Source organism: Sceloporus occidentalis, unplaced genomic scaffold (assembly GCF_023333645.1).
Source record: "Sceloporus occidentalis isolate IW3139 unplaced genomic scaffold, rSceOcc1.0.p SCAF_55, whole genome shotgun sequence".
NCBI lineage: Eukaryota > Metazoa > Chordata > Lepidosauria > Squamata > Phrynosomatidae > Sceloporus > Sceloporus occidentalis.
In genome coordinates, this window is record NW_028317035.1 from 4,015,466 (window position 1) to 4,029,050 (window position 13,585).

A 13,585-nucleotide genomic window follows, 5' to 3' on the forward strand; every position below is an offset into this window, starting at 1 on the left:
ATGTTTGCCAAGGTCTTCAGAGTCAAATCCAACACTGTCATCAAAGGCTCGGACAGGTGATGAAAACGATACTCGGCATCAGTATATAAACAGATTTCCTGATGATCATGGGTCATCTATTTGATTTACTGTGCCTGCTTATATTTGTTATTATAGGATCCTAGTTACAGTACAAGAGAATTTCAAAGGAACCGTAGAGGAGATATTTAACATTACACACACAGATATATATAATGTATGTATATTTACACACACACACACCTATATCTTTTTTTCTGCTATTGTGTAAACGATTTGTATTTTCTTGTGGTGGGATCTCATATTCTATCCATATTTTTGTGACTTTAAAGAAACGCTACTGAGTATACATGGGGGTTGTTTTATTTTCTGTTACTAACAATGTTATGAGTCTATAATTATTGGAATTGGCATTTCTTTATAAAACTGCAGAGGACTGATAAAGCAAAGGAGTCCCAGCGCTTGCCAGCAGCTTATGGTTGTCATCAAGTGCATTGGCATGTAAAAATAAAAGTTGAATTAAAGGTAATGCTCAACTGCAATATGCATATGACCGGGTATTGAACTGCCTATCTCTCGCTTTAAAAATTCGGTATTTTTTTTTTTAATCAAATGATGTGCATGTTGCGTACTGCTTCTGTTTACTCACTATGCAGATGTTTTTATTTTGTATAAAGATTAAGAGGATAAAAAATGACGTTCCAAACTTCATTGGCGTGACACTCCCGCCATCATATGCACTTTAATGTGAGTGTCCCCTTTAAGCTATCGTTTTTGGTTTTTTTTTTTTCCCTTTTTGCAAATGCATGGTGGGGTTCCACATAATTCCGTGCTCTCCCATTCCCTTGGCTTTCAGGAGATATGTTCGGCTGAACACATGTCCTGCTTGCCACTGCGCACGCACAACACATTCGCCTCCAGAAAGCTCCAGCACTGGCTCACATGATAGTTCCAGGGGGATCGAACGAGACCCTACATCAGGGGCATTAAACCTGCGTCCCTCCAGCTGCTGCAGGACTACATCTCCCATCCTCCTCAGCCAGCCCCTTAGCTGAAAGAGCATTATGGGAGATGTAGTCCTGCAGCAGCTGGAGAGCCGCAGGTTGAACGCCCCTGCCCTACATCCACATTGGCAGAAAGCATGCTTCAAGCAGCCGAAAGTGGAGCCAAAAGCCAGACCAGTTAGGGGGTGGTGCAATCCAAACGTAAATCCCCCCCCCCCATACAGGTTAAACAATGCATATAGCAGTGCTTACCAAGTTCTTTGATATACATTCTTCATTGGCAAGGCTACATGGGAGATACCGTCCCTTTGGTCATTTACAAACAGGAGTTGCCTCAACCTCTGCCTGCAGAGTGTTAATTCACGGCTGCTAAGCCCCTTACCGGTGATCACACCGGAACTCAACCAGATTTCCATCCTGTTCACATAGATGAGGCTTGGCTTATTGAAAAATGACTAGATGTGGCTTTGTCAGGGCTATTTTTTCACCCATACATTGTGCTAGCTGATTGGCTAGGAAATGCAGCACAACACTACTTCAGCTGTCTGCGCTCCATGCTATTTTTGGAAGCTTTAAGCTGACAATCACGAGCATGAAGGGGCTTTCGTGGAGGTCAGCATCCCACCCCAATGCTCAGCAGAGAGAATGGTGGCTGCCTAGATAAGGGCAACGTTTAGCCAAAGTACACCACTGAGCGCTCCGGTAACTTTTGTAATGTGACCTACCCTATTCTGTGACCATGACTGTTCCTTCTGCCTGACCGGCACTCTGTTAATTCATATGGATATCTATGACAATTACTGAAGTCACTAGAGTATTGCAACACTGCATTAGAAAACATGATTCCAACAGGAAAGTGACACAGGTACAAAAAAGTAAAAATGATAATTGCACCTGCTGTTGCTGCCTAAAGCAAATCGCTCAGTGTGCCTCAGTGTCAGGTCACTCCTAAATCAAACAATGGATGAAGTGTGAAACGCACACATTAGCTAATACTGATGTATCCATGACATGTAGTGACATATCAAACATTGACGTTTCATCTACTTGACTTGTATAAACTCTGTGAACAGATCTCAGGTTGGCTAACAATTGTACTGAATCACACGCTGGCTTTAAAACTTGTTTTTTTGTTTTTTTTTCCTTCCCAAAAACAAGGTTTCAAAGCTCGAGGAGTGACTAATGCAAAGCTTTACTCATTTCTTGTAGGAGCCAGCCACAACAGACAGGAACTAGCAGCTGCTGTGCTACTACAGCATGGTCACGTGATGTCGATTTACTTGACCCTGTTGAGCTCCAGATGGCACATCAGATGTGAAAACTGGCTTTTTGTAGACCACTGGACACACAAACCTAATTATGGTTGCTATATACAGCTAGTTCGTGTGTCCAGCAGGTGGCGATAGCTTCATGGCACATGGGGTTTTTTTCTAGACTAATATCTTGCACAGGAAGCAATTAGTCCTCCACCCTGCCCCCCGGTGTTAGGGCGTCAAAGATGCCGGAATTGGCCATTATTCCCAAGCACCTATGGCAGCAATCTTGCCTTCTCTGGCAAACTATGTAAGATCACAGTATGGTCTTATTCATGAATGTTATAAATCAAGCAAAGCATTTTTGTGTTTAATAACATTTTAAGAGGTTTTCAGCTAGAACCAATAGAATATATTACACTACATTATGGAAGCACCGTGCTGTAACTAATAAAAGACAAAAAATGCTGAAATATTGTATATTTTATACAGGCGGAAGCTACGCAGCGATGCCAGCTCAGCCTTTCCTACGCTTACTCCTCAAAACCTTGCTGAGCTGATGCCTCCCAAAGAAGAGCTAAATATTGTCAAAGTCTATGCTCACAAAGGTGATGCTATAACCGTATATGTCCACAACCGCAACCCCATCATGTTTGAGCTGGAGAAGAACCTGTATCCATCAGGTCAGATAAGTGCATTCCTAATAACACCAACTAAATCTATACCTATTAGTAAATAAGCTAGAGATGACAGTAACTTTGGCAGTTTTACTGTACTTTTGTTTGCAATTCTCACAGTGAAAAAATGCGTATCTGGTTGTTTGTGTGGGCCTGCAGTGTGTTGCAAATCTACACAGTTTAGCATATTACAGAACATATTACATATAGCAGACCTTCCTGCTTAATTACTGGATGATTTGTGAAGCTATATGTGTAAATAAAAAATGTGGTTCCTGGTATACGTTCCTATGTACAGTCAAGAGGAAAAGAATGTACACCCTCTTTTAATTCTATGGTTTTGCATATCAGGACTTAACATTCATCTGTTGCTGCAGGTCTAAAAATCTGATAAATACAACCTCAGAAGGGCATTTGTTTATGCACAGCACTCTTAAGATCGCCCGCCACAGCATTTCAATCGGATTGAGGTCTGGACATTGACTGTGTCATTGCAACACCTTGATTATTTTCTTTTTCAGCCATTCTGTTGTAGAATCATACTTGTCCAGTCTTTTTCTAATTGTACTAACTTTAACATTTAACATGCTAACTGAGGCCTGTAGAGTCTGAGGTATAACTTTTGGATTTTTGGCAATTTCTTAAGGCATTGTGTGGTGTGATCTTGGGGTGAATTTGCTGCGACGTCCACTCCTGGGAAGATTGGCAACTGTCTTGAACGTTTGCACTTTCGAATAATCTTTCTCACCGTAGAATGGTGGACTTTAAATTGTTTGACAATTATAACCCTTTCCCAGATTGATGGGCAGCAACAATTACTATCAATGCTGATATATTTCCTCCTTGGCATTGTGTTAACACACACCTAAATGCTCCAGACCAGCTAACTGCTAAAACTTTGATCGTTAGGAAGTGTTACCACCTCTATAAAAGCCAATTAATCAAGAGCATTTGATTAGCAGCGCCTGTCTGCTAATTAATCATCTTAGCGTTTTAATTTCTATGGAAGAAGTAAGGTTGTACTTTGTTTTTTCACACATGGAGAAGCTTTTTTTGGCTTTATTTTTGTTAAATAAATCATGACACGGTGTAATATGTCATGTGTTGTTTATTTGAGGTTGTATTTACCTAATTTTTAGACCTGCTGAGTAACAAATACTGTATTTTCTTGAATATAGGCCGCACTTTTTTCCCCCACTTTAAGTCTGACCGTCCGCACGATGTGTTTTACCTCTGCCCCCAAGACTTACCAGAGCAGACTCCCGGGTGTCTTGCGGGGCCGGCGGGGTACATCTACGCAATATGCGTATACAACTTCCGGTGCCGTTGTTGTTGTATACGCGTATTGCGTAGATGTCCCCCGCCGGCCCCGCAAGACACCCGGGAGTCTGCTCTGGTAAGTCCGGGGGGGAGAGGACAGTGGCAGCATATCTCGGGGGAGAGGACAGTGGCAGCATATCTCGGGGGGGGGGACAGTGGCAGCATATCTCGGGGGGGGCGGTGGCAGCATATCTCGGGGGGGGGACGGTGGCAGCATATCTCAGGGGGGGTGGCAGCATATCTCGGGGGGAGGAGGACAGTGGCAGCATATCTCGGGGGGGGCAGACAGAGTGGGAGCATGTTTTTTTGGTGCTTTTAGGGGGTGGCATAGATACGGGGGCGGCCTATATCCGAGCCAATACGGTAATTGTTATGTCCTGATATGTAAAACCACATTTAAAGAGGTTCTTTCTTTTTCACGCAACTGTATGTATCTTAAACATCCTGAATGTTTATTTAAATATGTCTGCTAATTTAATTATACCATAAACTCTGTCATTATAAACAGGAAGGAATCAGACAAAAAAGCAAGCTCGTAACTACATTGTACTTCTCAATGCTACAGAGCATTTGCATGTTTCCGTGATGTTCTGTGCAGACTTTCCAGTACATAGTTATTATATTTCTTGACGCACTGTGCATCTGTATAGATATCTACATGCTGTAAATGGGAAAGGCAGTTGTGAAGCAAAAGCATGGTAGTTGGTGAAAATGCAGAAGTCTTGTTGGAAGCTTTAATGTGATTGTCCAACTGCTGTCTTGGTTAATGGTATTTAAGGTTTATGTTATATAGAAATGTGTCTGTAACAACCTCTTACGGTCCACACAGTATACACTTTATGGCGGTATCCAGATCTTCTCCCAGCATTCACCACCTGGCTGCCTGTTCTGGAAAAGTTGATTGGAGGAGCAGGTAAGAACACACCTTGCAGCCCTTAGGCTCAGTAGGCGAAAAAGAAACCACCATGAATCCGATTATAAACTAACCATTAAAAAAACAAGACTTCCAGACGACTCAAATCAAGTCTCAAGGTTATTTCATTTATATTCTTGTACTGCAAATAGAATATCGAAGAGGAGATTTCTTGAAAGTCAGCTATTTGAAGGGCTTGGCCTTTCGTAACATATGTATGTTTTTATTTAATAAGCACAAACATGTGTACTTAACATTTTACTTTTTACAGTATAACAAGAGGAGGAGGTGCACTAAAGACTCTATCTACTCTTTAAGCTCTATGGGACAGGGACCTCCTTCTTTAATGTATTCATACCTATTATACCCAGATCAAAATATATGTAGACTTACATCATAATGCAATAATTAAACATTTAAGAGAGGTCACCTTTGAACTCTAGATACTGTATGATGGTCTTTGGTAAGTACTGACTAATAAAATGTTTCTCTATGGAAACAATAACTAATACAAACCGTAAGCAGCCATTGCATCTTAAGTCAACTGGTGTTTGAAGATACTAACACCGTAGGTTCACTTACAAACCAGAGTGTAATACTTCTGTGTAGGGAGACTTAAGTGTAGAGGTAAAGCTTATCATATTTTCTTAGATGCTTTCTTACTAGCAGTGCCGGCAATATGTTTTTTTTTAATTATTGGTTATTGAGTATATCAACAGCTATCGCTAGCGCTGATTTATTTTGGAAGCTAGGGCTTCCTTCTTTGAACCATTTTTATTTTTAATTGGTTTATTAGTTTCTCAAAATATAGCAATAAACAGTGCTCAATCTCTTTAACGTTTCCGTACCCCTGTAAATGTGCTTGACGATGCAGTTGATTGTTTTGGTGATTCAGATGGATAATACCAGTCAGTGAAAAATGGTATTGGCTCAACAACTGGCTGGCATTATGTGACGTATCTACTTGTCCATTTAATATGACATAAGGTGGGGCTTGCATCTCTTTCTCAAATATACTGATTTGTTTACAAAAGAGCGCCTGGCACAAAAGTTGCATGTTGGCATTTAAAAGGGAGTACTCCTATAATGGAGTATTAAACAAGTGATGAACAATCATGTTATCACACTTTCTTACACTTCTATGGGAGGAGAATATTCCTTAAGAATAGAAACCCAGTCATTTCCTGCCGTGCGACATTTTGTCTTTTTCAGATCTGATGCTCCCCGGAGTTGTTGTGCCCTCTTCTGGTCTGCCTGAGGTACAACAGGGCACTCTGTGTTCAATTACAGTAGTGGGAAACAGGTAGTTCATTTTACAATTTATTAATAGTGAATCACACGTCAGTTACCAAAACCTTATTTCTCCCTCACTTCACTTTTTAATAGAAAAAAAAAAGTGGTTCAAATTTCAGAGGGATAGGAGGCCTGTAGTTTCAAAATCAAGGGACGAAGAATACCTGCTAAAGTAAACGTGCAAAGTAAAAATAAAGCAACTGCCCTCCACCTGGATGATACATTTCTTGCTACTGAAAAAAAAACAAAAAAAAAACAATGCAGTGATGTAAAAAAGGTAACCGGGTCACCTGGTATACCACTCTGCACCGTTGGGGACATCTGCTGCGTCCTTGACATATATGTAATTTTGCTGATGACATTGTTCATTATGAAGATTAGGTAGTGCCAATCATGTTTATCTATCTATCTATCTATCTATCTATCTATAAATATATCTCTATATATATATATAGATATATATATATGTGTGTGTGTTATCTACCAAAAACCCTTGTTAGGGATGGTATAGCTGATTTTAGAAGAAAAACATAGGTTATAAGATTACACTGGCATGAGTGCCAGGAACAGATTAATTTTGTATGCATTTTTCATGCCAGATATTTTTACTAATGCCTATACTAAATATAGCTGGCAGAAATAGTGTATTAATGTTTTTTTATGTTAAGGGCACCAGTTGCAGTGGGTATTGCTACAATGTCTACAAAGGAAATGCTAGCATCAGGAATGAAAGGCAAAGGAATCAACGTACTGCACACTTACAGAGATCAGCTATGGTGAGCGGCACCAATTGTTGTCGTCAGACTTTTGTGGCTCCTTTGAGGTTCCGACTGTGTGTGTGTATATTAAATCCTTTAACGCACAAATGTCATCGTAACAGGGCGTTTGGTGACAAGTCTAATATTCCGACAATTGGTCCATTGGAGACACCTCTTGCTCTAACGAAAGATGAGCAGAACCATGACACTCCCCAGGGGTCCTTGTCTGAAACCCAGGTTCCAGAAACAGTTTTAGAGAATCTTAACTTGAGGGAGGAAGAGACTGATGTTCCTCAGATGACCCCTGAGGAGATAGAAGATGAACAAGACTTGCAGGAATCGGCACCAATTCAGCTATCACCACAAGGTTTGTTCTTCAGAGAATTTAGAAAGACCGTTTCAAATGCATCTGAGCCAAAAGTAAAAAGTGTCAAAAAAGGCTTAAACAAACTTAATTTTGCTAAAATTCAGCCTTATTTGGGAACTTCAGTGACCTACAGGTTTCCCTGATTTCCTCTCAGGGAAGAATGCAATGAACAGCACAAGGGTTGGAAGATTGTAGGGGAATACCAAATATTTGGCATTCATTCACTAAGGTGGGACTTATTAAAGCAAGCTCGGCCCTTATAGGACAAACCTACACGGGCTGGAAAATGTATTGTGCGTTTTCAAGTCAGTTATTTCAAATATATCATCCTACCTGCTAATCTAAGCCTTTGTGATTGCTTTTATTAACAGCAACTAGGATTCCCCACATGGCTGGAGATTATGTGTCTGTCAGGTCTATCTACCTACAATAAAACCATTGCTTATGTATACTTAGCTACATATAATGTGTCTATGTAAATATAGTTCAAGAAATTTTTTTGCCACCTTGCTAGACTCCTTCAGACCTAGGCTTTTAACTCATTAAGAGCTCCCTCTGTTTATACTACAGAGGCCATGGACAATTTGCTGAACCAGTGCTTCTTTCACGCTTTAAAATACAAGGTGAAGAAATCAGATCTTCCTCTTCTCACAAGCACCTTTCTCCGGAATTATCTGTTCTCCTGCTGGTGAGTCCTAACATTTTGCGAGGTTTCTGGGTAACCTAAATGGAAAAGCAAGGCTAAAAATGCCTCTGTGCTTAACAAAAATATATAACACAGACTGCTTGCTTGAAGTATCCATGTGCATATATTTTGGTAATTTGGATATTCCTATACGACAGCACAAAAATCTATTACAATGAATTGTGAATGAATAATTTATTATGTTCAATTACTTTAGCCCCGAAGGACAGCAAGTCGACATTAAGAAATCCAGTTATAAAAAGGTAAGCTATCCTCAATTTTCTTGAGCTGTAAGAAAGCAAGAGTGTTCTTTTAATAGATGTGTGTAGAGACAGTAGATGTTTTTCTTTTTTAAATTGTGTGAAGTTAAACATCACTTCCATAGAAGAATGCACATGAAAGTATTTTTTAATATGTAACCTTCTAAAACTGAACTATACTTTCAATTAAAACGGTGTGAGTATTTATAATGTAATAATAAATAATGTAACCGCAAAACACACTCTTTAAAGAACAGGAAAGGTTTATTGCATCAAAGCCAAAAGAGCTGTGAATTAATAGCTGCACAACAGGTCTTTTTATTACTCCCCGGACAGGGCAGTGACTTCCCGTGCTTATTTGAATGGACAGTGGTCCAGGATCCAGCAAGCGCTGCTTGTAGACACTATACAAATACTATGCCCGTCACACTATGACCATGCGCCAAGAAACCAGTAAAGCAAGCAGAAAGAACGGCTGCATGAGCCATAGAAAAACAGCTCCCCTCACAGTGTATATAAACTCACAAAAGTATCTGGACACCTGACCATCATATGTATATGAGCCTGTTGGACATCCCGTTCCAAAAGTATGGGCATTAATATGGAGTTGCCCCCACTTTGCTCTATAACAACCTCCACTCTCCTGGAAGAAGACTTTCCACAAGATTTTGGACTGTGTACATGTTTAACTAATGTGAGGTTGGGCACTGATGTTGAATGAGAAGGCCCGGTTTACATTCCAAAAGGGGATCAGGTCAGGGCTATGTGCAGGCCACTTGAGTGCCTCCACAACTAACCCATCAAACAAGGACTTTATGGATCTTTCTTTCTGCACAGGGACACAGTCCTGTTAGATCAGGAAAGGGCCTTACCTACAATGTTGCCAGTTCCAGAATGTTTAATGCTACAACATACTGTATATAGACATTTTAGATGTATTTTGTATGCTTCCAACTTTGGCAAATGCCCTTTCCAGTTCAAACATAACTGCGCAGACCTCTCTAGTATTTTCTCCATGCTAGGGTGGAACAGCATTAATAAGCAGTGCAGGTAAAGGGGAAAGACCTCATTAGCTTTTCAGGACTGGGACGGTGCGCCCATTAGAACACACCAAAGATGTGTATATATAAATAAATCCACAACTTGTATGTGTAAACCTCACTAAAATGAACTGTCCTCTTCTAGCTTTCAAAATTCTTGCTGACAATGCAGCAGCGCAAGATCCTACAAGTGAAGGAACTCAGTAAAGGTGTGGAGAGCATTGTGGAAGTAGACTGGAAACATCCAGAGTAAGCGCTAAAAGGAATTTAATGGGACGTAATTGTGGTGTTCAGTCATTGAATTCTATGAATGTGGAAATGGTAGACAAAAGGCATGGTGATGATAAACATTCAGCTACATTTCAACAGTATAGTACTGTAAAGAATGAAAGTTGTTCTGTCCCTTTTCAAGATACAGGAACTGAAAACACAAGGGTTCACTTCCTGTGTCACCGTTGGATTACCTATTAAACACTTCAGGATTTGGTTGCCACTTTTGATTTAGCTATTTGATTATATATTTTATTGATCTTAGGGATTGTATGAGTGACATCTCACCTGAGAGGATGCAGTCATGTTAAAACAGTTAGAGAATCTTGTGAATCAATACAATATAAAATGAGCAGGTGGACATCTTTTCTTCCTGTTACATCAAACATGGTAATTTATGAAGATACCATGAGCGTATCATACACGGAATAAGAGAAACATAGGAAAATTTTACTAACCTTTCATACTTTTCTGGTGTGCATTACCGTCATTATCTGTCACAGTCCTACTTTCACCCCCCCCCCCCCCATAGTGCCCAACGCAGTGCAAATTTTTGTCAGGTTGTTTTTTGCTTTACCTACACTAGCACCTAATGCCAGTGAAAATCCATTGATTTGTATAATTAAATAGCATAAAGGGTTATTAAAATCATTTTGTACTCCTAAATTGTTGTTTTTGGCAGCATCCGAGCATTTGTTCCACCAGCTTCTGCTCCAGAAGCTCAGATCGCAACGGAAGGTATGGTTGAGGCTGGGGAGAAACAATATCAGCCTCCTGAAATTACTTCCTTGTATGGAATCTCTGCAAAGATGATGCCTCTGTTTCAGGATACAGGGCACAGGTGAGAAGCATATTTTGTAATCTGGACCCTTGTTCTAACTCGAAGTAGAATACCTTTCAGTATAATCTATTGTGAGAAATAAATTATAACATGAATGCTGGTTATTTGAGCGCTAACTAGCTGATCTCAGTAGTCCTCTTCTAATTGTAAGTCCTCTTCGTCATCAGCAAGTGCAAACTCAGGAAAAATTGGATAGGTTGCAGCAGCCAACTCACTTGGAAGTTTAAAGCCTATGTTAATGAATATATTTTCTTATAATATACTTCACAGAAAGGGAGACCTCCTCACGCAGAGTGATGTCAGAAGCATAATCATTACATATGTCAAAACCAATGAGCTGGTGGACCCTGATAATAAGAAGTAAGTGATGTTTTCCGTGTCGCCTCTAGACCTAAGACTTGAAGCTACAAAATAAAGAAAAAAAGGACAGGAAACGTTTTCTTTCGGGGTCTCCCTTGACCGTCTCACACAGTTATGTGAGGGACAGTGAGGTCTGCAATATAGCTTCATCACAGGCCTGATGTCATACCTTGGTTCTCCGAGTCGCAAATTACCGTATTTTGGCTCTCACTCTTGTTCATATCCACCTGTTGGCTCATCCAAAGGCAAGGAAACCGTGTGGGAGTAAGCATAAAGTAAAAGGGGGGAATTGTAAGGACAAGAGAAACAGAGATGAAGTTCTACAGGGGACTGTGTATGATTGATTATTTGTATGTGTACGAGAGTCTGTGCCCCTGAATGTATGAAGTAATCATACAGTGTGTTGGATGAATGATGTTTAATCATGTCTTTAAAGAGGTGTAGATGTATTTGAAAAATTGAAAAGTAATATAACCTTGTAGTATAACCTTGTTACAATATAACCTTGTATACTTGCACACAGAAATAGAGATGCTATTAAGAGAGAGCACTGAAGGATGGCTTGAATGTACTTTTTCAAAGAAAGGTAGTCGACTGTCGGCAGAATTTCAGTACATTGACTCAGAATCAAAACGGCATCTGAAAAAAATGTTAGCGTCAATTACTATGTTGTGTAATTGCTGTACCCGATACCCATAGTAAATTTGTTTTTTATTTTCCTTCAGTTTTGTTAAGATTAACCCTGTGCTGTGTGACTGCCTTCTGGACAAATCTGAGTATAATGACATTTCATTTCTCAAATGGGATGACCTTCTCACAAGGTAGAGTGCATAGCGAGCTAGCTGAATTCTGCTTCCTTTAATATATTTTGCTTCAGATGCCTTTGAAGGGTGCTACTCATTGTAATTAAACACAATTTGTTTTCTATTCCTTGATTATGTATTAATTAGAGAAATCCTAGAGGGTTGCAACCTTTTGAATTACATTTGTTATAATTATAAAACGACTTGGCCTTTTTCATTGTGCTAAGCAGTTGCCATGCAGACCTGATTATATCTACATTTCTATGATCCTTTTTTTAACCCCTTCTGACTAAAGGTGCTTAGAGAGGATGCAACATTCACAACAGATCACCTTCCCTGGGCGCTCTCCTATTGTTCGGAAGGGAAACATTGAACCCATTGACATCAGTGTGGCACAGAGGGGGTCAAACAAAAAGGTTAGTTTCACCAGATATATCTCATACCACAACATAAGGAGCAATAATAATAGCCTTTGCCAATGCCATCTTTTTTCTACCTGCTACGTACACTCTTCTTATGATTAACCTATAAGAACAAATTACAATGATGTGAAATATTGTTGTGAAATATACTCCTTTTGGAGCACAGATGCCCTCTGTAGTCAATGCTGGTTGTGCACTTGAGGCAAGCATGGCTATTTATACTCTTACCACTTATTGTGTGTTTGTTAGCAAAATGATTTCACATTTGCAATGTCTCCCACCCCATACAGGTCACAATATTAAAGAATCTGGAGCTGTATGAAATTGACCCTTCTTCAGTTGCCAACATTCTGCAGCAGCGAGTCCAGGCCAGTGCCACTTGCTCCCTTCTTCCAGGGTCAAAGGACAGGCTGCAAGTGCAAATCCAGGGTAGCCAAGTGTCTCATGTCGGCAAGCTTCTCATAGGTGAGTGCAGGCGTTGTGTGACATCAGCAATGAAAGAGGCAGTTGGTGTGACAAAAAGTCAGTGTTTTTTTCACATAATAGGCATCCAGTATGATATATCTTATTCCAGTTACCCCCTGTTCCAACAGTACGTGTACCCATATAATATATTGGCAGCAAACAAACTTTAGGCACCCCCTAGGGTTGTGGGTTCCTAGAGCAGAGACACCCAGGGCCTGGCCTATGTCTGACTATAATGCAGGATGGAGAAGCAATGGATTTCAACCTAGCATCTTGTAATAAGAAAGGCCCGTAAAGGAAATAATTTTACAACCGGAAGTGGAATAGAAAATGCGGCCCCTTGACTTTCCTGAAGTCAATGTTCAAACTATAAGTTTGTTTTATGTCCAATTTAGACATACGATTATTTATAATGTGTGTGTGTGTGTGTGTGTGTGTGTAATATATATATATATGTATGTCATCATCCGTTTGCTATGTGTTTGCAGAAGAATTTAAGATCCCACGGAAGTACGTGACCGGCCTCGACTTGGCAACCAAACCTGGCAAGAAGAAGTGACATAAAACCAAAAATTCTTTTACCAGTTATCCAGTGCTTGAAGTGGGTTAATTCAGCCCAGCACAGCCTTTTGTGAATCAAACATCACTTACCCTTAGGTTTTAGTAGTTTCTGTGACCCAAGAAGGTTCTTATTGATACAATTCATTAAGCATTTAAAACAGTAGATTGATGACTGCGTTCTTGTTGTTATGTTTACTGGCAAAACATATTGAAATTGACTATTATGACCACTTTTCGTGCTACATGTAATTAAACTTGAATCAGGAGAAACAAGG

General features: G+C 40.0%; 1 protein-coding gene across 1 annotated transcript; it reads left to right on the forward strand.

Moving 5' to 3' along the window:
* Nucleotides 1-13,308, forward strand: LOC149287944 (eukaryotic translation initiation factor 2D-like). Its single transcript, XM_089492342.1, has 13 exons — nt 1-56; nt 2,768-2,958; nt 5,102-5,185; nt 6,398-6,488; nt 7,147-7,254; nt 8,506-8,551; nt 9,734-9,837; nt 10,541-10,699; nt 10,970-11,059; nt 11,785-11,880; nt 12,158-12,278; nt 12,575-12,749; nt 13,238-13,308. The coding sequence occupies exons 1-13, from the start codon at nt 1-3 to the stop codon at nt 13,306-13,308; spliced, it is 1,392 nt and encodes a 463-aa protein (XP_089348468.1).
* The last annotated feature ends 277 nt before the right edge of the window (nt 13,309-13,585 follow it).

Excerpts from the sequence above, each read along its gene's own strand:
- LOC149287944 (XM_089492342.1), top strand. The coding sequence starts at position 1 with ATGTTTGCCAAGGTCTTCAGAGTCAAATCCAACACTGTCATCAAAGGC. Across the intron at positions 6,489-7,146 it reads ATTACAGTAGTGGGAAACAG|GGCACCAGTTGCAGTGGGTA; the intron begins GTAGTTCATTTT and ends TTTTATGTTAAG. Across the intron at positions 10,700-10,969 it reads TTTCAGGATACAGGGCACAG|AAAGGGAGACCTCCTCACGC; the intron begins GTGAGAAGCATA and ends TATACTTCACAG.